At 40.4% G+C, this 26244-nt stretch overlaps 1 protein-coding gene across 1 annotated transcript; it reads right to left on the reverse strand.

Moving 5' to 3' along the window:
• Positions 1-9608: 9608 nt before the first annotated feature.
• LOC118803720 (CD209 antigen-like protein E) lies at positions 9609-25807 on the reverse strand. The gene is made up of 7 exons (XM_036564205.1): positions 25632-25807; positions 18660-18875; positions 15613-15743; positions 15429-15535; positions 15193-15329; positions 10705-10760; positions 9609-9785 (listed from the first exon to the last, which is right to left on the reverse strand). Exons 1-7 carry the CDS (start codon positions 25714-25716, stop codon positions 9609-9611), a joined length of 909 nt encoding a protein of 302 aa, XP_036420098.1. The 5' UTR covers positions 25717-25807.
• Between the last annotated feature and the right edge of the window lie 437 nt (positions 25808-26244).

The following is a 26244-nucleotide window of genomic DNA, read 5'->3' on the forward strand; positions in this document are numbered from 1 at the left end:
GGGATTAATAACAGACAGAACTGTGTCATAAAGGGAGGTAGGATATTAAGATGATTTCAAGGCCCCCAAAGAGACACAAAGATGGTACTTTTTTTGAAATGCTCAATTTTATTAAATAATAATTATAATCTAGTTTTAGATACAGTGCCTGCAGCAAAGCATCTTCCATTCTGTAACTCTTCCAGTTATAGGTTTGCTTTGACAGCTGCTTATGAGAAGTATTTCAAAAAATCAGTCAGCTGAACACAGTAAATTGATATGAAGTCGTGTTGCGCATATTCACAGCTTGTTGCATGCTTAGTAAAAGTGAAGGAAATATGGAGATATAGCAAAATAAAGAGTAAGGTCAAGAAAATGTTTGCACATTTTAATGTTGTGGTTCTGCTACAGAAAAAGGGGCTGAGGCAAGAGGTTTATTAATAAAGTTTTCAGGGAGCCCAAAATACCTACCAGCTCCTCTGTGCTGGTCTGTATACCACAATGTGTTCAGGCGGCCTCATCATCTATGTTAATGAGAGTACATTAGAAACTGATCTGTGAGCTCACTAAAGAAGTGAGATTGTGACAGATAAGAATCTCTGCGCTGTGTCTACAAGTCACATGGTTGTTGTATATGCAGAGGAACATCACATGGTTAAAGGGTATATTCAATACAGCACAAACTTTCATGCAAATGTTGCACATCTTTGGTCCTCAGAGCAGCACAAATTCACAAATCTACAACATAAAAATGTTTAGAAAGAGCTGTTGGATGTTTATTTAAGGTCAGAAATGTCTTTATCTCATTTTCTTCTCCGTGTTTGGTGGCCTTCTCATGTGATAAAGTCCCCGCCTTGAAAACACTACCACTAAAAGCAAAGCTGTTAATATTGCAAGTATTTACAACAGATTTACCTCGATAAATGTATACTTAATCAGGAATTACTTTACCCATTTGCTTGGAATGAGCAGCATATTCAGCACACAACTGACCAGCGGCACAGCAAAGCTGTAATCAGCTGATTACAGCTGCTAGATTACTAGACTGTTGAATGTATCTCACTAACTGATCCAATGGCACGTCCCAAACCACACACTTCTGTACTTCACCTAGTACACTAAAGAGTGTACTTCTAATGGTACTGCACTGTTTTTAAATACTATTTAGTGTGCTAGTACTAGCAGTTTGGGATGCAGCAGAAGTAACGCAGTGGGAAATCTCAGCCATTTGGATTTTAGCTTTCATTTTTTATCACTGCAGCAAATCAACACACACAAATCAACACAAGGTGTGCCTGATGCCCGTCCTCTGTGTTCAAAAAGACGGCCGTGAGAGTCAGTAGGAAGGCTTAAACCACGAGCACAGACGAAAGCCCATGATGACCGCGAGGATGACAACCATGAGGGCTGGGGGACGGAGGCCAAGTCCCAAGCCCTGCCTCCTGGGAACATTTTAATGTTGTGATAGGTTCTGCTACGGGATATGAGGTGAGGCAAGGGGTTTATGGATAAAGGTTTCAGGGAGCCCAAAATACCTACCAGCGCCTCTGTGCTGGTCTGTGTACCACTGTCTGTTCAGGCGGCCTCATCATCTATATTAATGAGAGTGCATTAGAAACTGATCTGTGAGCTCGCTAAAGATGTGAGATTGTAACAGATAAGACGGTCTGCGCTGTGTCTACAAGTCACGTGGTTGTTGTATGTGCAGAGGAACGTCACATGGTTAAAGTGTGAATTCAATACAGCACAAACTTTCATGCTATTGTTGCACATCTTTAAATCATGGCTTTCTCTCATATCAAACATCCTTGTTCTCCCGCATGAACTTAAAGTTGCCTAGCAAATTGGTGGTAGTGTGATTGAGTGACTATCAGAATACTATGAATTTCCGAGAATAAGCATGCATGTAGCTGTTTTGCCTAATGAACCAGGTTGCTTAGCAACTATAATTGCTTCATGTTTTCATATGGTCACACCCAGCTAAGACTGACCTTGCACTTGGGCATAAAGCCCTCCCTGAAAACTGTTGTTAGTTATGACCAGTTTAGCTGGAAAGAACATCTTAGCTAAGAACTGTTGGTGCATTGGGCCCCAGTACAAGCCACTGAAGTGATCTGCCATGTTTGCTAGAGGCATGCAGTGAGAACACATGCTTTGTAGCATGATCCATTATGATAGTGGAGGTGTCCATCCGAGTGTGGATAAACTGTAGCAATGAATCACTGAAATTAGTCAGCAATTACATTCAAATACACTTTCCAGAAATTCTTAAGTGGATATCAGAGGTCCGAATTTGTGCCAGGAAACCGTTCCCCACACCATCATACTGCACCTTCAACATGTATTGTTGATCCAACCAGATGCTGGTTGCACCAAATTCTGATCCTTCCATCAGCATTGTTCTAGGACATGCCGCACATACTTGATAGGATTGAGATCTGGGGAACAGTGGACGGGTTAGCACTCTTACCGTTTTGCGGATACGCAGCCCTATGAGCAGAAGGATGAAATGCATCCTGTAATCATCACTCTAAGTTTATCTGACTTGTGCCACTGTAGCACTTTTGTTGGTTAAGACCAGATTGGAAAGCCTCCACATTGATGGGCCTTTGGGTGCTCAACACCCCGTCGCCAGTTTGTGTCTGTCCTCAGACCACTGTCAATACATACGCAACACTTCTGACTAGGAGCACCCAGAGCACCCACCAGCCTTCCTGTTTTAAAGATGCTCTAAGCCAGTTGTCTGACTATGATGATTTGGTCCTTGTCAGATGTGCTCAAGTCTTCACGTCTGCCCATTTCTCCAACATCCAGAATCAACTGTTTACATTCTGTCTTATACATCCCAGACTGTGACGTGTGTCATTTAGTTCTGAATTGATTTCTTGACAAAACTCGATTAACTCAATTACTAACAATCATCTATGCAAATTCTTTGCATCAAAGCTTCATCTAATCCATATAACTGTATCCAGCTCACTGTGTTTCACATGGATGATTAATACTGTCGCACAGGGTGCTTATGCTGTGGGCAGATGACATGAAGGATATTTGATCTGTCAATGTTTTGGGGCTCGTCTGTGTATTTTAGTGAGCTTTCAGCCAAAATCCTGTCTCAGCTTCAGCAGTTGCCAACTGATGTTACTTTGTAGAGGAAACCATCCCCCAGGTCTGATTTGATAGGCTGAGCCAGTGAGTATACTTTTCCCCGAAGCTAAACAGCAGAGGACTGTCTCCTCTTACGTTATGTTAGAAAATCTCTGGTAGCACAGCTGAGGCAGCAGTAAATTACAGCAGCAGCAGCACAACCTCCCCCAGTTCACACCCTGCTAACACAGTATATTTTGAGACACAGTGGTGCGGCTGAATAATGAAGAATTAATGAGAAAAACTATTGGTTATTTGAACTAATAATGTAGATTTATTAGTGGGGGCTAACATTTTAAAACTGGCCTAGCAACACCCCCCGGCTTCATCAACTGAATTCACTGATGATAACAGTTTAATATAAAGGTAAAAATGTAAGAGGAAATGGTTTTCTTTTTGTGCCCTTTAGCTTTTTATGGAGTTGTGGGTCTTTTTCTATCAATGACATACAATCATAAGTGTGAACACTTGTTCAACAAACAAGTAAACGTTAAAGAGTCCCAAGCACAACCCACATTACAAAATGTTCTTCCACATGTTGCATTTCTACCAGAGAGGTCTCCAAATCCCCAAAACTTACAGATCAGCCCTCTGAAAAAGATCCCTTTGAGAAAGATTATTTTGTTACCTCTGTAAAAAAGTGAAAAAGACCATTTTTATGACTTTTGTACCTCTTGGTCAGCTATAATGTGGGATACTATTAAACTCCTGCTAGCTGCTTCTATCACATCACTATTCTCCAAGCACTCAAACTCTCCAGGTGCCCTCTAGTGGCACCTCTTAGCAGCTCTAGCTTTTATTATGAACAAACAGCTTCTGTTTTCCAAACCTGCCACTTTTTCCTTATTTTTTCTGTATTAGCGCCTGCAATTGGAGTCATGCAGAATTTAATATTAAGACCGTAATGATTTCCAGAATATTACAAACTTTCATTTTCTGTCATTGAGTATTTATTATCTTCATTTCCTCCAGTTTCTTTCATCTGTGTTCCTGTATTTTATCTAATTAACGGTAATTCTAGCTAACTAGTAAATATAGCTAACCAAACAGGCTTTGAAAGGAAGAACCACTGAAGGATTTGATTCACCTGTAACTGTATGGTAGCAAGTTCTCTAGTTGTCTCTGGATTGGCAGTTGATTGAATTGAAATGCCTTCCCTTGTGGTGGAAGCTGATGTAGCAAAAATGACCCTTTTGGCACCTTAAAAGATAATAAAAGAAACAGATGACATGTGCTGTGAATATGTACATATTTTTTTTGTTGCTTACTGTGTACAAGTGTTTTTGAATAAGCAGCTAAGAGAACCATCTCTCTGTTTTAGGCAATGGGGAACCCTCAGGGCCTTCTAGGCCTTCAGAAAAGCCCTAATGTGTTCTGGAAAATAAAAGTGCCATAATGTTTATTTGATTTTTATTCAAGCGATACAGTTTTGGATTAAATTTTGGACGGAAACAAAAGGGTGCAATTCTTGAAACACTGAGTGGTAAAATATAAGGTACAATGTATGCTAATATGTCTTGTGGTTTGGCCGGGGGAGGGGCCAACACACACTGACCGGGAAACCCCACAACAGCTCAGAGAGACACACACACACAAACACCAGCACAAGTGAACAAACGTGCTTTATTTACTCATCTAAACAAAAACAAAACCGAAACTTAACTCCTCGATGGCTTACTTATCGTTGGCTTGCATTTGGCCTGGAGGCCAGCATCCTGGCGTGCATTTGGCCTGGAGGCCTCTGCAGCGTCCGAAGCTTCAGTGAAACTTGTACACCCAAAATAATGTTGGGTTAAAAATAACCCATATCAATAACCCACTGGGTCACTATATATCAGAACATATAATGGGTTGATCTGACCCAGCATCGGTTTATTTATATATATACACATATATACACACATACACATTTTATACATATATATATGTATATAAAATGTGTATGTGTGTATATATGTGTATATAATATATAAAATACAGGAACACGGATGAAAGAAACTGGAGGAAATGAAGATAATAAATACTCAATGACAGAAGATGAAAGTTTGTAATATATATATATATATATATATATATATATATATATATATATATATATATATATATATATATATAATCCCCCAAAAAACACAAGGCCCTACTGGGAATATCGACTGATATTGAGGTCCAGTAAAAGTACTGGTATAAAGCACATTGTCATCTCAGGACCTCTGTGCACCTACGGTCACTACATCTACCTACCTCTACAATGGCGTTGGCTTTGAGAGCAACTGGAGTACTTTCTCAGAGCAACCAGCTGTCTACCGCATAGACAGATTAGACCCAAGCCACTGTGGGTCTATCATTAGAGAAGGTACTACACCAGGCCTGACTGGACGTAACAGCAATAAACATCGGACGAGTAAGTAGTATCAACAGCAGAGATGTTGTCTATGATGTAGATAATGCCTTTTCAATTTCTACCATTCCCCTTTTTCTCTGCTCTCATAATACAACAGCATCTGCTAGCTATGAAGGAAGAAAGATGCCTAAACTAGTCATGAAAAACAGTACAAACAATTACCACAATACTTAAAACACAAAGTTGTCAAAACTTTTGTTCCAATAACATCATTAGAGCCATCAAACCCTGTTGAATTAATAAATCAAAGGAAAACATGCGTGGTCAAAACCCCAGTAATTTAATTTGCATACCCCTTAAAAAGACCAGTCCCCCCAAACACATAGTGTAGTGAGTAGAAAATTAAACCTCGCTTTACTCAATGTAAGGTCACTAAATAACAAAACACTTCTGATTCGACATGTTTTTACAGAGCGCAAGTTCGATTTTATGTTACTGTCAAACATGGCTCTGTGAAAATGGCAAAACATCTCTACATGGAAGCTCTTGAAAGCTACATCTTCATGCATACAGTAAGACAAGGCAGGTGAGGAGGAGGAGTGGCATGTATTTATACTAGTGACTTTAACTGGAAAAAATACCACTATTGGTGAATTTATTTAGACTATGTTGCAGTCAACCTTTTTAGTGATACTTATGTTTCTAACTGTAATATATAGACCTCCCAAGAGAAATAGTAATTTTTTTGGGAGAAATTGCAGAACTAGTTTCAGTTGTATCCACAAGCTATGATAAGATTCTTCTCTCTGGGAACTTGAATCACTTAACAATCCAGGCTTATTACATACTAAGTCTTATTATTCAGTAGCTACAGGGACTTCAGTGCAAACTAATGGAGTTATTCTTTGGTTATAGAAGGGTGTAATGATACAAGCCGGTGGGCCCATGGCTTGATAATCCATCAGACAGTAATGCATTAGAATACATTAGATTTTTAGAGACATTTGATTTCAAGGAGTACGTGGGCGGCCCTACCCACAAGCGAGGTCCCATCTTGGGTCTGGTGATCACCAAAGGTTTAAAGACAAATGTGTCTCTGATCTCTGATGTTTTCATATCAGATCATTTCTGTATTGTCTATCAAATCAATTTAGAAGTAAGAAGGAAAGACTTGAGAATCAATAGAAAAGTTTAAAACATTTACAGTAGTTTATTGAATACAGCTCTGATTCCCTCCTGTAATGATCTGGTCTCTGATCTAAATGCTAGATTAAGGGAAACTCTTGACATTGTCGCTCCAGTCAAATGGAAGAAAAACATTGCATACTCATTAACATCCATGAATGAATGCAGAAATACACCAGCTCAAGAGAAATTGCTGTAAATCAGAGCGCTTACTGAGGAAAACTAAGCTGCAGGTACATTGTGATATTCTCAAAGAGCAGATCTCCACCTACAGTAAAGCTATGAAAATATCCAGACAGTCATATTTCTCTAGTTTTATTAATAAACACACAGATAATATAAAAGTTCCAACCGTAGATCGACTAAATAACCCTAACTTTTCTGCTAATGTGTCTCCTGGTCATTAAAACATGTTAATACTCTGAAAACATTAGTGAGTTTGTGCAAGCTGTGCAAGTTATGGAAATGAGATCCACACGCAAATGAAATAATTTTACTTTATTACTTATAGTTTCTATATATTACTTTATAATTTCTTGTCCAGGCATTTCTTAGATTAAGTAAAAAGCTTTTAGTTTTTCATAGCAGTGATTTGTTTAAATCATTGTCATCTAGTGACAACTTAAATACATATCTGCAAATTGTTGAAGGCAAGACATCTGCAGATAACGTATAAAAGCTGTATTATTTTCTATTATGGATAAAAATGACCTTGAAATGCATTTTGGAGGTTTTTCATGCATATTGGCAGATTTTTAACATTTTGAGCGTCCCACAGCAAAACAGACCACTTCGCTCTTCTCCACCGCTCTCTGAATGGTGAGTAAAAAGTGCAAAACGAATAGAAAAGAATAAGCTGTCTGATGGTCATTTTAGAGCTCTAGTTACATTTTGCAGCTGATGTTGCAGAACTCAGGCTTTCATCTTACGGCAGGTAGAACACGGACATAATTTGTCTTATGTTTGAATGCTCAGCACTGTTATATTCATAACCTACAGCTAGTTAACTAACTGCTGGGCGGTGCTTCTGAAATGGAGGTCACACAAGCTTCTGTTATGAGTCGGCACAGTCGTATATGATGACATGGAGGAGAAAAGTCCTGGGTGCCCTTTTGTGCACCACGCCTGTAAAGTACAATTGTCAGGGAGACACTGTGAGCCTTGATGTTTAGAGGGAGTAGCTAACATAACACTAAGCAAACGTATCATTTTATTGCTACAGTCGAAGTGGCCCACTAAGCTATCAAGCTCTCAAAAATGAATTTTGTCATTTTTAGTAGGATCCTTCAACAGGTGGCTAATGCAAGTAGGAAGCAGCATCTACCTACTCTTCACAGCGGTTTAATAACAAGCACCATTAACAAATTTAGAAAAGCTTAAATAATCCACTTACTCTGAGTTTTGTCTGGGACTCTGAGCAGTGGGAGATCAGTCTCTTCATATGAGAGAGAGGAATGCAAGTAGCTGATGTATACATATTAATACATTTGATTGGTACTTTGTCAGATCTGACATCACCTGCACCAAATTTAGTCCCCACCTGACTCGAACTAAAGAAAACGGGAGGAAAAAGAGAAAATACCAACAGCATTCTTTCTCTGCCAGTTCGTAAAAACATAACAGAGACAGGCTTTAACATGCACTTTTAGCAACACTGGAACACTGCGGTTTCCTACTGTGGTTACATTGTAACAATAAAATTTGTTGTATTCAGAGATCCCTGACTGTCAGTGGACCCTGAGCTACAATGGAAAGGAAGATGATGACAATGCTCCACAGGCGATAATAACTGTGTAAGAGGACAGAGAACTAGAAAGGACTCATTTGAAAAACATGTTTACATAATGTTTTATTCACTTTTACTGTTAAAACAATAGAAAATTAACAAAAAGTTAGACTCTGGTAGAGAATTGTCCACTATCTTTGCTGGAGGTTTCGTTAGACTGCATCAAACCATCTCAGCATTTTCTGTACAGCTTCAATGTGTCAATAGGTAAGATGAGCTGTAAAATTAATGAATAGCAAATCCAAAATTAATGGGTTCCTAATAGGGATATAACAGTACCAATACTTGTAACAGGTATGGGTCCAGTACAGTGCTCATTTACTTGTACTTGTAAAAATGTACTGATACTAATATCCAATACCACCTCATACCAGTGACTAAAGCCTAGTGTTCTCTGCTGCTCTAATGAATAAACTACTCAAGCTGGCTAGCCTCTTTTCATCCTGCATCCTCCCCTACCCCTTTCATTCTGCATCTTCCTCTCCCCCTTTCCTCCCTCACCTTCATGACTCTACATAACTCCATCAACTCAGCTTTCGGACAGGCTCCATCCCAGATCAGCTCTTATGCAATTCAGCTCTGCAACTTATTTCTGACTTAACTCTGCTCCATCCTGGAACAGCTCTGGTACAATCAGCTGTGCAACTCAATTCTAACTCCACTCGGCTCCATTTCTGATTGGCTCCATCTCAGATCAGATCCAATGCAACTCAGCTCTGCTACTCAATTCTTACTTAACTCTGCTCCTTCTCAGGTCGGCTCCATATCAGACCAGCTCTGTCTTGGATGAGCTCCAATGCACCTTAGATTTGCAAATCCTTTTTGCCCCATCTCGGATCTGCTCAATCTCAGATCAGCCCCACCTTGGATCTGCTCAATCTCAGATCAGCCCCATCTCATCCCATTCAGCCCTCTGTTCCTGGAAGCCATGTCCTTTTACTTTTGCTGGCCTTTTGGGGGCTTACATTTCAATCAAGTGATTCTCATCCAGTGTTATAACTGAAGAACTGTACTGTTGCCAACAGGATACTCCATGCCAAACTACCTCCTGCAGTGACTAGAGCATCATCCAACTGCCCAGTCATCACACCCATGAACTCAGTAACTGCCTTCTAACAGCCATTTATGCTTCGTTTTTTTTCATTTAGGAAAATATAATCTGCTTTACTCTCATCCAGCCCCATTGCCTGCCACGTTTAACACAATCTTCGTAATCCAGTGTTGACTAGAGGAGGATGGGATCCCCTGTTGAGTCTTAGTTCCTCTCATGGTCTCTTCCTTACTGGGAGTTTTTCCTTGCTGCTGTCGCCGCAAGTTGAGTATTCCAGCAGCTGAGTTTTGTAAATACTGAAGAGGGCAGATAGTATCGTGAGGAACACCAGTGAGAAGGGAGTTGCAGTAGTCTAAGTGGAATGATATGAAAGGATGGACCAGAGATTCAGTATCTTTCATGGAAAGCAATGGGTGATGATGAGCAATATTGCAGAGATGGAAAAAGAACAGTTTGACCGGAGCCCTAGTATAAAGTTTGAATGAAAGGACAGAATCAAAAAGTACACCTAAGTTACAGACTACAGTTGAAGGTCTAACAGTCACACTGTCCAAAATAAGTGAAGTTAGTGGAATTTGCAAGAACAGACTTAGGGCCAATGAGTAGAATTTCAGTTACTCTGCATTCATTATCTGAGGTCTTGAAAACAAAATATTAGGTCAGGGGTGGCAGGTTAGTGGTTGTGTTTGTGCTGACGTAGATCTGTATATCATCAGCATAACAATGAAAATGAAGACCATGACAGCGGACAATCTGACCAAAAGGTAAAATATAGATGAGGAAGAGTAGAGGGCCAAGGACTGATCCCTGGGAGACAAGTTGTGTAACAGCACTGATAGCAGAGTTATGCTTACCAAGGACAACAAAGTGAAGTCTATTAGTGATAGAGGATCTGAACCAGGCGAGGGCATTGTCAGTAATGGCAATAGCTGAAAGGCGGGAGATGAGTATGTCATTATCAACAGTGTCGAATGCAGCACTTACTGTAGATTTAAGAGGAGCAGAATATTCATAGCACCGGAATCAGTAGACAGGAGGAGATCATTAAGAACCCATAAAAGTGCTGTTACAGTGCTATGCACTATATGAAAGCCAGAAAGGTTAAAAAGATTTACCAAAAAAGACTGCAATTGAGATGCTTAAACCCATTTTAACAAGCTAAAAATTGCAGATTAGAAATTGGGTGATAGTGTTCAAGGGTGGCTGTATCCTGACCAGGTTCTTAAGAATGGGAGTGATAGCAGAAGTTTTAAGGGCAGTAGGGACATAACCTGAAGCATGAGATGCGTTAATGAAATGACAGACAGTGTTAAGAAGTTTGGTGCGGGCTGACAGGTAGAAGCACTAGATTTGGCAATTAATTCAGAAACGAGAGTACAGGAGAAAAAACAACAGGAGAAAAACAGACAGGGTTCCGACAGCTAAGTTAAGAGGGATGTTACTATAGAGAGATGTTGAGGAGGTTGAGGGGAACTGTTCTATGAAAATCTATGAAAGACTTTACATTGGTCAGCAGTGCAGGGAGGGGTTAGAGAGGGAGGAGATGAAGAAGTTTATTAATAGTAGGGAAAAGTATTCTCTATGTCTAAGCATATAGCAGCTATATATAAGTATATAGTCTGAGTATGCTAACGCATGAACAGTAAGACCAGTTTTCTTACAAAGGCACCTGCTAGTGGTTTTCATACCACAAAGTTCAGGGGTCAAGTACATCAGAAATGGTGCCATTAAACAGAGATACAATTTCATCAGGACAAGAGAATTGAGAAATAGGGTCAAGGGGAGACGACTGAAGAAGAGCAGAAAATGTATGAGAATCAATGGCTTTGATATTATGAAAAGAGCTGAGGACAGAGCTGGCTAGAGTGAGTAGTTCAATAAACTCTGACAAAAAGTTTGAGGAAGATTTGGGTGTTAAATTAGCAGAAACAGCACAGAAACAGAACCAACCAATTTCAGGGCCATAAATTTAATAGAAGTAACTTCATGACACTGAAAGAGGTTAATTTTAAGTGTACTATTAAAGACAACAGCCAGACCACCACCTTCTCCCTAGGACCTAGTGTCACATATCTCTCCAGAACTGACTCTTTACAGAACTCCAATTCCCAGAATTCCCTTGTTGATTTAGACTGTCACTCCACCATCCACAGATAGTCGTTGCTCCTCTTCACCTGAATACAAATCTCTTACACTTGTCTAGTTTGTCATATGACTTGTGATAGATAGTATTTAAAGCCCGGGTTTTAATCTCTTTGCGAGGTATTGCTTCGTTTATTTGAGCTACTGAGCGTTTTCCCTGTGTTTATTTTGCCCTCCTGTGTATCAGACTGTGTTTTTGGATTTTCAACTTTGCCTTTTTTCCTTGTCCTTTTGGATCATGTTTACCTGTTTTGTTTTGTTTGTCCCTCAGTGTTTTTGGCTTGTTTTGGATTTGACCTGTACCTGTTTTCTGACTACGAGTTTGGATCACGTTCTAACTAGTAAAGCCCACTTTCCTCATTTTGTCTGCGGGTGTCTGTCAGTTTTGCCACATTACAGAATACCTTGCCACCCATGCAGACGGCGGATTCCGAGGATATTCAGACGGAAATTGTTAATCAAGGTCATCTGTTAGGACAACATCAACAGGTACTGTCAGGGGTAACTCATTCTCTTGAGACTTCAGCACAGCAGCAGACTGACCAACCGGCCCAGTTACTACAGTTGGTTAACAGTGTGACTGTCTAGTTACAACGTTTGAGTCCTGCTGCAACTCCGGAAACAACAGTTAACATCGCCACGCCTGCCAAAGTTTCTAGCGCTACCTTTTTTGGTGAGTAAACCTGACAAGTTTGATCTCCATCCTGATAAATGAGGATTTTTGCTCCAATGCTCCATTTTTTAACAACTCCCCACAGAATACAGATCAGGTAAAAATATCTTTTGGGATCTCGCGCCTGGCTGATAAGGAATTGGAATGGGCTACTGCAATCTGGCTCAATGTTCAAAATCTATTGTAGTATCTTTAAAATAGTAGCTTTACAGAAGAAGGCAAAAACACTCTTAACTTTCAGTATAAGTTGATGTTGTAATATCTAGGAGTTCTATGTGTTCTGTTTTTGCAGGTTTGGAATGTTTAAGTTAGGGGCTCCTGGTCCAAAGGCCCCAGAGGGAGTGGGGCTATCTCCCTTCCTCTCTTAGTTCCAGACAGATGAGATCATTTTAAAAAGGACCATATGTTCTGTTCCCTTTTTCGAAAACAAGCACCCTATATAAGCAGTTGCATATTTTATTCTGGAGGGGAACACTTTAGAATTGGCACGGATCCTCTCTCAGGTACTTTATAGTGCTTGATATGATACTGTTTTACTTTGTAATAAACATCTTATACAAGCATGACGGTGTCAGAGGAGACTTCATCATCTTCACATCATCGCTATTTCAAAATACAACACTATCATATGAACAATTTTTGAAGGACGTCCGTACAGTTTTTGACCATCTTTACAAGGGTAAAGTTAGTGGATAACTCCTCACTACATTACATCAAGGAAAGGTCTGACTACGCGCTAGAATTTTGCACACTGGCGACTAGCCAGCTTTGTTGGTGATGTTCTGCAAAGGTCTCAACCCCAACACAGAACTGGCCTGTAGAGATGTTGACAGCAGACTAAGGTTCCCCAAAGGAAACGAGATCTGTTCTCCCAACGACAGAGATGAACCCGTGCAGTGTCTGAGGACACCCATCCAGAGTCTGTAGGACCTGGTTCCATTACAAAACTGACAGAACTTGTAAAATTTAGTACTAGTGCCCAACACCATGAGCTTATAGAGATTATTGTTATCAGCATTGTATCACACACCCTTTAATTTCTCTTTGATCAACTTCCACAGAATGCCCAAGTAATGAGACCCCTCTTAACATTCCTGAGGAATACAGTGACTTTCTAGAGGCTTTTAGTAAGGGGAGTTCTACAAAATTACCTCCTCATCGCCTCTATGATTGCGCTATTGATCTAGTTGAGCACGTAACTGTACCAAAGTATAGAGTATATCTCCTAAAGCAGGAGGAGTGAGCCATGGATACTTACATACAGGAAGCGTTAGAGCAAGGCTTTATTAGACCATCAACCTCACTGGTGGCTTCTGGTTTCTTTTTCGTAAAGAAAAAGAATGGTGGTCTTCACTCATGCATTGATTACCAAAGCCTTAACCAAATCACAAAAAAAAACGTACTCACTTCCTCTCATCCCTGTACCTCTTGAGCAACTCAGAGGGACTCAATATTTCACCAAATTAGATTTAAGGAGTGCATATAACCTAGTGCGAATTAGAGAGGGTGACCAAAGGAAAACTGCTTTTGTCACCACCAGGGGGCACTACGAATACTTAGTAATACTGTTTGGCCTTTCCAATTCTCCCTCCATCTTTCAGACTTTCATCAACGCCGTCCCTGCGTGATATAATAAGTAAATTTGTGATCGCATACATCAGCGATATTCTCATTTACTCCCCTGGCCTTGTCTCTCATGTTAGTCATGTCCGATCTGTCCTGAAGCATCTTCTCAAGAATAATTTATATGTCAGGGGTGAAAAGTGTGAAATTCACTTGCAGTCTGATTCGTAGCTTCCTGTTCCACACGTTCATAGTGCAAAACACCATAGACATTACCCGCAGGGAAACTTATGCCTTTACCCGTGCCCAATCGACCCTGGTCACATTTAGCCCTAGACTTTGTTACAGATTTACCAGACTCTCAGGGTTTTACTACTATACTCATCATTGTACGTAGATTCTCACATACTGTCCATTTTATTCCATTTGCATCCTGACCCACTGCATTTCAAACCGAGACCTTGGTTAATCAGGTTTTCCATTACTTTGGGATTCCAGAGGAAATTCTATCAGATAGGGGTCCCAAATTTACATCACAAGTTCTTTGAACACATAGGAGTGTTAAGAATTAGGGAAATGTTTGTGAATTTTCTGTCATAACAATCCTCATGACTGGGCTAGATATTTGATATGGGCGAAGATGGTACAGAACTCGCTCATAAGCTCGGCTACTGGAATTACCCCATATCAATGCCATATGATTTGTGGTAGATAGTATTAAAAAACCCAGGCTTTAGTTTGGTGTTTGAGAGGTATTGCTTCATTCATTTGAACTACTGAGCATTTCTTCTTATGTTTATTTTGCCTTCCTGTGTATTGGACTGTATGTTTTTTTTTTGTTTGTTTGTTTTTTGGGATTTTTGATTTTGCCTTTCCCTTTTGGATAGTGTTTGCCTGTTTTTGTTATATTTGTCCCTCTTTGTTTTTTTGCTTGTTTTGGATTTGACCTGTGCCTGTTTTCTGACTACAAGTTCTAACAAGTAAAGCCTACTTTCCTCATATAATCCGCAAGTGTCTAGTCAGTTCTGTCATATATATATGTATATATACACACACACACATATATACAGGGAATCAGATTATATATATAATATGTCTAAGCAAAGGGTTAATTTCTTGAGTACATAGAAGTAAAAGTTTAATATTATTTTGCACTTGACTCTGTACTTTAATCCTTATCTTCTTAAATATATTGATAAGGACAATGCTGTACAAATAGGCTTGCAGTGTGAAATATAAGAATTCTAATATTTTATACATGTAGAAAAATCAAGTTTTCTGTTTAGTCTCATGTAGACTAAATTAAAGATTTTTCTCACAGATACCTAGACATTTAATGTCAGGGTCATTACAGGGATAATCAGCCCAGGTTGATACACGTTCCGATCCAGCATTTTTATAGCCAGATACAGCACAGTCCTCATTTCTATTATAATCATTGGGTTCCCCCTCAAACCAGAACCTGAAACACAGAGAATCTGATTATCTTCACTATTACACCTCTAGACCTTCTTAGTCAATAATTGCATCATGAACAGAGTTCAGTTCAGTGGTCTCTTACTTAGTGGTCAAGTCTGAGTTGTCCACCCATTTCCAGAACCCCTCTTTCTCCATGTCCGTCAGACCAATCCAAGCTTCAGTGCTGCCAAATACTTTACTGATGAACTCCTGACATGGTAGAATATGGCACGATGTGAATATATACAGCTGAAGAAGAGTAGTATCTCTCTCTCTCTCTCTCTCACCTGTTCTTCTTTGTTGTTTATGATCACCAGGTCTGCTCCTCTCTCTGTGCAGTACTGTCTGCTCGCACTCCAGCTCTTCTTCTCAGTAGAGGTGTAGTAGAAACTGTATCTGGAAGTGTTCTTTTCTTGCTCTTTTCATAGAGAAATTCATGCATTAATAGGTCAGTTAATTTAAAGGGGAACTCCAATGATTCTTCAGATCTTCTGCATAATTCAGTCATTTAAGATGTTAATGCTGTCTTTACTTAACTTGCTGAGTCAGAATTGTTCACAGTGGTGTTGATAGGAACCAGTTGAAGAATTAACTGCTTTTTAAAGCTACAGCACAGAAAACTCTTACATTAAATTGTTACAGATATGCTGCTTGATGTCTGAGACACTATTTTACAATAGATTTGATATTAGCTTTAAGACATTTTTAGTAGTACTTTCATGGCAGAGAGAGAGACACGCAGGGCCTTGTAAGGCAAAATAGTACCAAAAGAAAAATGTCCCACATTTACCACTGTTACTGTTATCAAGAGTATATAAAACTCTAGACATGTTTAGCTGACACTTTGGACGGCCAAAAAATAGTATGTTTCTACAGGAAACATTTCACATGAAACCCCTCTGATTAACTTTGTTTACATCTCAGTAACTTAATTATGCTGACATTTTGAAAAATCAGTTTAAGTCTTTATAAATAACCGCTCATCCGTAGTGTAATTAGGCTTGTCTTAATAGCCTCAATGTGCAATTACTCCAGTGCAGTTACCTTGACTACACAATACGTGGTACAATAAGGAACTACATATAGCATGAGTGGTTGTTGCCCTCTTATATTCTGTAATTGCCTGTATGCCATTACCTGCATTACCAGCCCAGTTATAGTGTAAAGTTTAAGCCAATATAAAAATTTCAAACGCATCAGTGGAGAGAAAGGTAAGCAAATAAAGTTCCTAATTTATTGTTATCAGTAGTGAAAAAAGGTTTACAAAAATAAGGCTTAAAAAACTGTTGACTTTTTGACTTTTTTATATACATCATATGTGTTATGTAGAAAATAATAATAAGAAGAAAATAATAAATGAATGATTTGCCAGTAATGTAATTCTTAAATAGACCCACTCTATTCACTCTAAATCATCCTATTTTACTGTAAATACAGATGAAAAGACATCCTTTTGCATAACTCAGCAATGGGTGACCCAGATACATTAATCACACAGTATCTGGATCACTGTCTTGGCAATATTGAATGCAGTTACCAGCATGCTGCCATTGTCATTCATGGGGAGAAGTCTGAAATCATCTGCGTCAGACACAGACCGAAACAAGTTGTGGCTGGTGTAACAACAAAAATTTTTTTTTACCAACATTTCTTGTATGAGCTACCTGTGCTTTTGCCACCTGTTGGCACCTCTGACCATCAAACCATCATGTGGAATGCTGGTAAATGGCCCTCCAATCCCACACAGTACATCATGTGCTGAAAACATACACCGGAGGCAATGAGGCCTTCTTATGAACACAACTGACTCTACCCCTATTTATGAGGCCACTGACCCTTCATTTCCATGTCTGGGTCCATCCAGGATAAAGCTGCCCCACTAAAGAGAGGATCAATTACTAATAGGTTTCTGACTACTAGTTGTTGGGGGAAAAAGTCAAGAAGCCATACTACTAGAATGAGGTGGAGGAATTGCAGTGCTGTAGCTCAAAACAGTGGTTGAAGTGTGTTAAAGCACTTAAGCAGATGATGATGGGTGGGCTGTGGTACTTCAAGACCCAACATCTTGCAGAGTGAGTGTGACTCTCTGGCCAAACATTTTGCTTCAGTATGGGACCAAGTGGTCTACATTATTCCATCTGAGGAGGATGACTCTGCAAAATTAATCCAGGGAAAGCAGCTGGACTGGACTGCACTCCCTCTTAGGTTTTAAAGACTTTTCATGAAGAACTGCGTCTGTGTTATATAATGTTTTTAATACACGTATCCAACACAATTACTTCTCAAAAAACATAGAAAGACGCTTTGGTCAAAGCTTTTCCCAAAAAAAGCAAAGTCCAGCTTTCCAACTGACTTTTGCCAAATCTCATTGGTCAGCTGTGTTGGCAAAGTGAATGAATGGATCCTAAGAGATGCCCATCTGGAGCACATGATTTCCAAATTTGCCCCATCACATGTTTTTATGATTTAGGGCAAAAGTTTTCACTGACAATGAATGGACCCAAGACTATGGATATGGTAAACAGAGCCAGGAGTTCAAATATCATCTGATTTATCTTGGGATGCCTACATGAACTATTTGCTCTCAAAGACAAGGCCAAGGATTCATTACCGTAGTGTTGCCAGCAGAGGCAGTTTTCTATGTGATGTTCTAAAACAGACATACATGACCTTCATTAGTACCTCAGTATGTTAGCCCAGCCTGGGTTGGGCTGACAAAAGGCCTCTCAGGCCTGGAACTGGAGAGGATACAAAAATGATGCTGTACAATCATCGGCATTCCAACTTCCATTATTAGCAACATAATCAAGGATAATTCACCCAATCACCTGTATGATTTTCTGCCTACAGCCTCAACACCCAATTACTTGCTTCGTCGGTGCAGGGAATATCTAGTGCCCATGAGCAGAACCAAAAGACATGAACTTCCATGAACAATTCCTCATACTTTTCAATTTCTTTTTAAATGACCTAATTATTTTAGGGTTTATGCTCTTAACTTTATTCTTCTGCTTATGATGTACTGTAATGTTTGACACATTTCAGGTTTCACTGTTTAAAAACTGTTTTTATGCTGTTGTACCCTGCCTTTTTAAACTTTAATAAATGAAACTGAAACTGACACTGATTTTATGGGTTTTAACTAGACTTTAGAGGCCACGGGCACCAGTAGCACAGGGCCAACAAGCACGTTAAATCATCTCTGACAGTAATAAAAAGGCTGGAGAAGTGGATAACAATAGACGCTTTTGGAGGAATGCATGACAGGCATGATACCATGCTGTCTGTTCAGAGTAGTTTCCTATGATCACTAACTTGAGCTTTATTTACTCACCTAATTCTGACAGTTTCTTCTGAAGCGTTTCCTTTTCTTTCTGTAATTGGCCCATTTCATTCTTCATGTTGTCATTACTGGTCTGTAACTGGTCTCTCTCTGCAGTAAACTTGATCCACAGCACTGTGATGGCAGCCAGCAGCAGAACACACAGCAGCCCCAGACACACTGCAGCCAGTCTGTAGCATCTGCTCCCTGCAGTGTTAATTCTGGAAACTAGAAAGGAAACAATATTCAGACAATAACATTCACCAATTCAGTGTATTCACTTCACATTTTTGAAAGTATGACATTTCTGTGGTATATAAAGTTGGCTATTGCTTTTCAGGAACTACATGTACATGAAGCATTCATGGCCTGTTCATAAGATTCAAGAATCAAGAGTTTATCATGCACAGAAACATACAGTTGCACTGTACAGTGAAACTCTTACTCTGCAGTACCTCCTGGACTACAAGTTATAAAACAAACACATTATAAATACTTAGTAAGGTAAGAGAGCACAAAAATAAAAGAACAGAAAAAACATATATAAAGTAAGAAAATATACAATATGTTACAATGCCCTCCACAATTAGTAATTTAGTAAAGTATTTAAGATCTATTCAGACATAGGTTCAGTGTGAGGTCTTGTTCTGTTTTTTCCTAACAATTCTGAGTGGTGTATTTTGTGTTTTCTTTCCTGTTATGACCTGTAGCTTCAGCATTTTGGTTTTGAGACTTGGATTTTGTTTTTGGAGTATTTTTCTAAATGTTGACACCATCTTGAAGGATTTAACTCAGCCCATTTATGATTTGAATGCCTCAATAAACCTGCCCCTGACTCCAACCACGCCCTGGGAGGTTCATATAACAGTACCCCCGGTAAACATGAGCAAAACAGGCTGTAAAAACATTCTATATTGCTGATCCTTTTGATCTTTTATTAAAATACAGAAATCTAAAAAGAACCTCCCTTTGCGAAGATAACAGCTCTGAGTCATCTTTAATGCTTAATTAGGCTAGAGAACATGTGGTAAAGAGACCACTTCTCCATACAGAACCTCTCCAGATCCTTCAGTTTCTGAGGTCCACACTTTCCTCTTCAGCTTATCTGACAGGTTTTCTATGGAGTTTTGGTCAGGGAACTGGGGTGGCCATGGCAAAACCTTAATTCTGTGGTCAGTGAACCATTTTTGTGTTGATTTTGAGGCCTGCTTTAGATCATTGTCATGCTGGAAGATCCAAACTACCTCCGAGTTTAGGCTTTCTGGCTGAGGCAGTCAGGTTTTGATTTTATTTTGGCTGCTACTTGATGGAGTCTGTGATACCATATATCCAAATAAATTGTCCAGGGTCTTTGGAAGAAAACCAGCCGCACAGTATCACAGATCCACCACCATACTTCACAGTGGGGATGAGCTATCTTTGTGTCCACAAAAAACCTCTATTTTGGTCTCATCTGATCATAGAACACGGTTCCACTGAAAGTTCCAGTAAGGTCTATCAGACTGTAGGGGCTTGAGTTTAATTGCTCAGATGAACTTAAATGCGTAACATATAAATGGGAATTATACTTCAGTTAGATGTCACTTTCAAGAATTTCTAGGTGTGGCACACATTTTTAGGAAAAATACTTAAGTCACAGCAAGATTTAGTTTTCTTTTTCCATCATTATACCTTAATTAAGGGTTAGATTCTTGTTAATGTTTTGAATGTAAGATCAAAGAATTAAGTAATTAAGAATATTTTTTACAGCTCATTTCACTCATGATTACCAGGGGTGCCAATACTTGTGGAGGGCACTGTATATACTATAACAGTCTGTGTGCATTTTTAGCTGCGACATTCTAACAGACACAAGAACAGAATGTATATACAGTGTGCAATATGAGTGCAAATTAAAACACTGTGCAGTTTTGTGCAATAGCTGCTAAATAGAGATTCAAGTGTCCTTAAAAAGTATACATATGTATACTTAAAAGCAATACAATAACACTCTGAATCAAATACATTACCATATTAAAGCATTCATTAAGTATAATAATTTGTAATAAGCAGAGCACTGTACAGTCTCTGTTCTCCCTGATTTGTCCCTGTTAGAAGCTGTAAAAGCTAAATCAAAGTATTATCTTAAAGTACTAGCGACTGAAGATCGTTTGAGTAAACTGTGTCAGTTATCTCTTTCAAATTATATGAAAATGATACAAATAATTGTATAACATTGTAGCGAGTCATTTTCTCATCTCAACCTTTTGCTCTTTATTGAGAATGAGTGGAAAATGGAACATACATGCACAGAACTCATGGGGTGGGGGAGGGGGGTTACCATTAACCAAAGACTTTATGCCACTGGTGACCCCCCCTCCCAGGACATGAAAAACCCACCAACCCACACCCAGATAAAAAGTATCCATAGTAACACTTACTCACAATTAGTCCTTTCTTTAGGGGCTCTCTGCACATTTCCTATGAGCCTTATTTGCATAGCCCCAAAACGCCCAACGTTCAGCCAATGGTAGAACGCCACAGTATATTACAGTGTTACACAGATAGCACATTCAAACTGATATCCTTATTAAATATGAGTGAATATTTTATGAAACTCAGCACAAAATCATGTAATAGATGGATCATCCTACTGAAATTAGTCCAAAGTCATTAAAAAGTTAAAAGTTAAAAACACTTTTTGGACTTTCAACTGACTTGGACTTTAGACTGTAATCTTTTGCATTGAGTGATATTATACCTTAATTATAGTTCAATAATTGAGCATTCCATTTTGTAAGTACCGTCAGTCTAACCACAGTCTTAACACTAACATAACTTTGACGATTTGGTGGTGATCATTTTAGCTGATTTTGAGCAGAACTTAAAGAAAACTTGTGATTATAATAACATTAGCAAACACAGCTTTGGACAGCTATACACACACAAGAAATTATTATAACATTACTTAAAAATATTAAAAAAAGGAAAATAAAAATATCTTTTAAAAAAAAACATTGAAAAAAATATGAAGGGTGTAAGTGTTATTTTTACAGATTGAAATTTTGGGGTAAGGGTTTGAGAGAGACACCTCCCAATATTATGGCAGCATATTCTAGACTTTTTTCAAATTCAGTGGCAAACTTGAAATTGCTAATTAAATGTGTGCTTACAGCTATAATTCTAATGTGAATGTGCATCATTTAAGACACAATTTAAATGCAAAATATGTATTTATGTTTGCATTTCTGTGATATTACTTTCATTGTCTTAATGGTATTACTCTGACATAGTAGAATCAGCAAAACAATCATCCGTTACATTTCCTCATCATCACACCTGAGCTCTTCCAAAATTAAAATATATTTGCATTTGTGTTTTCATGGTCAACAAAGCACTCCTGTCAATTTAACACTATGGGTGTGACATCAGGAGAGACTTTTTCGAGCAGTTTTAAGAAGAAGTCATGATGAAAAAAGTGTGGAAATGATTCTTGAATTCTTTGTATATATATTTACTTTATATTTAGTTGTTTATATTTGAATGAAAGTCCTGTATTTAAAAAGATGATAATATAATCCTTGTAAATATCTAAGCTGTAAGTACTAAACTCATCATCATCATCATCATCATCATCGTTAACCGCTTAGTCCAGATAGGACTACTTCCTCCAGCTCATTCCTGGGGACCCCAAGCCGCTACCAGGCCAACTTGGAAATATAATCCCTCCAGCGGGTCCTAGGACGACCCCGGGGTCTTGTCCCTGGTAGGCTGTGCCTGGTACACCCCCACCGGGAGGCGTCCAGGGGGCATGCGGATCAGATGCCCGAACCACCTCAGCTGGCTCTTTTCAATGCGGAGGAGTAGCGGCTCTACTCCGAGCTCCTCCCGGATGGCCGAGCTCCTCACCCTGTCAAATAGAGTGTAGCCCGCCACCATGCGAAGAAAGCTCATTTCCGCCACTTATATTCGCTATCTCATTCTTTCGGTCATTACCCACAGCTCATGACCATAGGTGAGGGTCGGGATGTGGACCGACCGGTAAACAGAGAGCTTTGCCTTATGGCTCAGCTCCCTCTTCACCACTACAGTCCGGTACAGCGACCGCATTACTGCTGCCGCCTGTCCCAGTCTGCGGTCAGTCTCACGATCCCTCTTCCCACCACTCGTGAACAAGACCCCGAGATGCTTAAACCTCCTCAAATCCTCCACCTGGGGCAAGTCCTTTCCCCTTACCTGGAGTGGGCATGCCATCCTTTTCCGGGCTAAGACCATGGACTCAGACTTGGAGGCGCTTCACACTCAGCTGCAAACCACTCCAGTGCACGCTGGAGGCATCCATGTGATCCAGCCAACAGAACAACATTGTTTGCAAATAGCAGAGATGCCACCCTCCGGCCTCCAGGAGTGGAGACAGGGCACAACCCTGGCGGAGTCCAATGCTAACACTGAAAGAGTCCGACTTAATGCCAAGTATATGAACACAGCTCTCACTCCGGGAGTACAGAGATTGAATGGCCCGGAGTAGTAGCCCCGGCACCCCATACTCCCGGAGGACCTCCCACAAGATATCTTGGGGAACACGGTCGTAAGCCTTCTCCAAATCCCCAAAACACGTGTAGACTGGGTTGGCAAACTCCCATGCCCCCTCAACAATCCGTGAGAGGGTGAAAAGCTGGTCCATTGTTCCACGGCCGGGACGGAATCCGCATTGTTCCTCCGTAATCTGAGGTTCAACTATAGGTCGAAGTCTCCTTTCCAGCACCTTGGCATAGACTTTCCCAGGGAGGCTGAGTAGTGTGATACCCCGATAGTTGGCACACACCCTCCGGTCCCCTTTCTTAAAAATAGGGACCACCACCCCGGTCTGCCAGTCCAAGGGTACTGTTCCCGAGGTCCATGCAATATTGCAGAGGCGTGTCAGCCATGACAGCCCCACAATATCCAGAGCCTTAAGCATCTCTGGACGAATCTCATCCACCCCCAGTGCCTTGCCACTGAAGAGCTTGCCAACTACCTCAGTGACCTCCACCAGGGAAATGGAGCTTGACACGCCAGAAGCTTCTGGCCATGACTCCCGTGAGGGAGGCATGCCTCCCGATTAAGGAGTTCCTCAAAGTGCTCCTTCCACCGCCCAACAATATCCTCATTTGAAGTCAGAGTTCAGACTGTCATTCAGAGCCGACAGTCATTCCCAGCACACCCTCACTATTCGCTTGGGCCTACCGGGTCTGACCCTCAGTCTTCCCTGCCATCTGATCCAACTCACCACCAGATGGTGATCAGTCGACAGCTCAGCACCTCTCTTCACCCGAGTGTCCAGAACATATGGTCCCAAGTCAGATGAAACAACAACAAAGTCGATCATTGACCTTTGACCCAAGGAGCTCTGGTACCATGTACACTTATGAACATCCTTGTGTTCGAACTTGGTGTTCATTATGGACAATCCATGCCTGGCACAGAAGTCCAATAACAATTCACCATTCGGGTTTAGACCGGGCAGGCCGTTCTTCCCAATCACACCTCTCCAGGTCTCCCAGTCATTGCCAACATGAGCATTGAAGTCTCCCAGTAAGACTATGGAGTCTGTAGATGGAACCCTTTCCAGAACCCCGCCCACTCGCTCCAAGAAGGCCGAATACCATATAAGCACACATAACAGTCAGAGTTTTCCTCTCTGTGATTTTAATTCGCATTGAGGCGACCCTCTCGTCCACTGGGACAAACTCCAACTGCACTGCCACCAGCCGGGGACTTGTGAGTATCCCCACACCCGCCCGGCGCCTCTCACCTTGTGCAACCCCTGAGTAGGAGAGGGACCAACCCCTATCCAGGAGTTTGGTTCCAGAGCCGACACTGTGGGTGGAGGTGAGCCCAACTATATCTAGTTGGTACCTCTCAACCTCCCTCACAAGCTCCGGCTCCTTCCCCCCCAGTGAGGTTACATTCCACGTACCAAGAGCCAGTTTCTGCCACAGGGACCTAGGCCACCAAGGGTCCCCCTGCAATCCCCCACTGCCTATACAGCACTGCATCACTCCCCTACGCTGGACTTTGCAGGTGGTGGGCCCACATGGTCTCCCCACGTTGCCTCTTCGGGCTGAGCCCGGCCGGGTTATGTGGGCTGCCCGGCCACCAGGCGCTCGCCGAGGGACGCTACCCCCAGGCCTGGCTCCAGGGGTAGGTCCCGGTGACCCTCTCCTGGGCAGGGTACACGATCGTCTGTGTCCGTCTTTCATGGAGGATCTTGGGATCGAGTTAGTCTGGGTCTTCACTCCAGACCTGTTCGCCCTGGGAGACCCTGCCAGGAGCATATTGCTCCCGACGACTTAGCTCTGAAGATCCCTAGACCACATAAGCCCTTCCGCCACGACAAGGCCCCGATCCAGGAAGGGAAGTAAGTACTAAACTGTTTTTTTCAAATAGTTTGTTTTACTGTGGGACTACAGTTTGAATAAATTTGGTAGAATGGTCCATATAGGAATATACAATGTCATTAATATTATTTTTGTGTCAATTATGAATGCTTTTTGAATGTTTTCAAGGGAAGAGAAATGCATGAAATTTGGGCTAAAATCTCTTAAATATCACATGCTTAGCATTGTATATTTTAAGGTATATACAAAACATTTTTTACTGTGTTTTCAATCCATTACATTAAACACATTACTTTGTACCAAATATATTTAATGAATGTTTCAAAATGATTGCGTAATTGTAATGGAGAGTTGCTGTTCCGCTCGCAAATATGCTATAAATGCTTCATGTGCATGTAGTTACTGTAAAGCATTACCCAAAGTATCCTTTTCCAAACTACTGAAGACATCCAACAACAAGTAATGTAATGTATGTGATGTGATGAAATAGTCTGAATAAATACATTTATTCAAATAGCATCACAGTTTGTTTTAACACAGAATACATGAGCAAGTATGTACATTTTGTCACTTTGGGTGCATGTATATGTTTCTGCAAGCACTTGTATATGAGAACATACTGCACCTGAGGTCTTGGGTTCCTGGTTAACTCTGGTCTTAGGACTCCTTAATTCCTCCACATTTGCATAATCGTCTTCACGCATCTCCATTCTGCTCTCTCCGTAATCCTGACCTTTTAGCTTTAAAGGATGTACTTTTAAACTGTCTGTGTTGAATGGTTTAAGTCTAGGACGCACTCTCCAGCTCAAAGTGACTCTCTTTGTGAGGCAGTGTTGCATTTATACCACAGATTGAGGAAGTGACACGGGAACATTTACTTAAAGCATCGAAACTACAAAGAGGATGTAACCTTCATGTGTATTCAGGGTCAAAATTGCTTATACAGCACTGTGCAAAAGTCTGAGTTTATTTCATTTCCTGTCAAAATGTCCAGTAAGTACAACTTATTAATTATCCAGTTTAGACATAAGAATATCCACTTGCATAAACAAAAATAATTGGATTTATACACTTTCTAAACAGGAGAATTCCATGATTTGCCAGACATTCAGTATAGTTTTGGATAATATTGTGAGTAATTCATCTGGCCACCAGAAGTCTCTCTCTCCTGAGTACTAGCCCTGCTCCCAGGATCAAGCCACCTGCATCTCATTACCTCCCTAATCAGTCTCACCTTA

Source organism: Colossoma macropomum, unplaced genomic scaffold (assembly GCF_904425465.1).
Source record: "Colossoma macropomum unplaced genomic scaffold, Colossoma_macropomum, whole genome shotgun sequence".
Classification (NCBI taxonomy): Eukaryota; Metazoa; Chordata; class Actinopteri; order Characiformes; family Serrasalmidae; genus Colossoma; species Colossoma macropomum.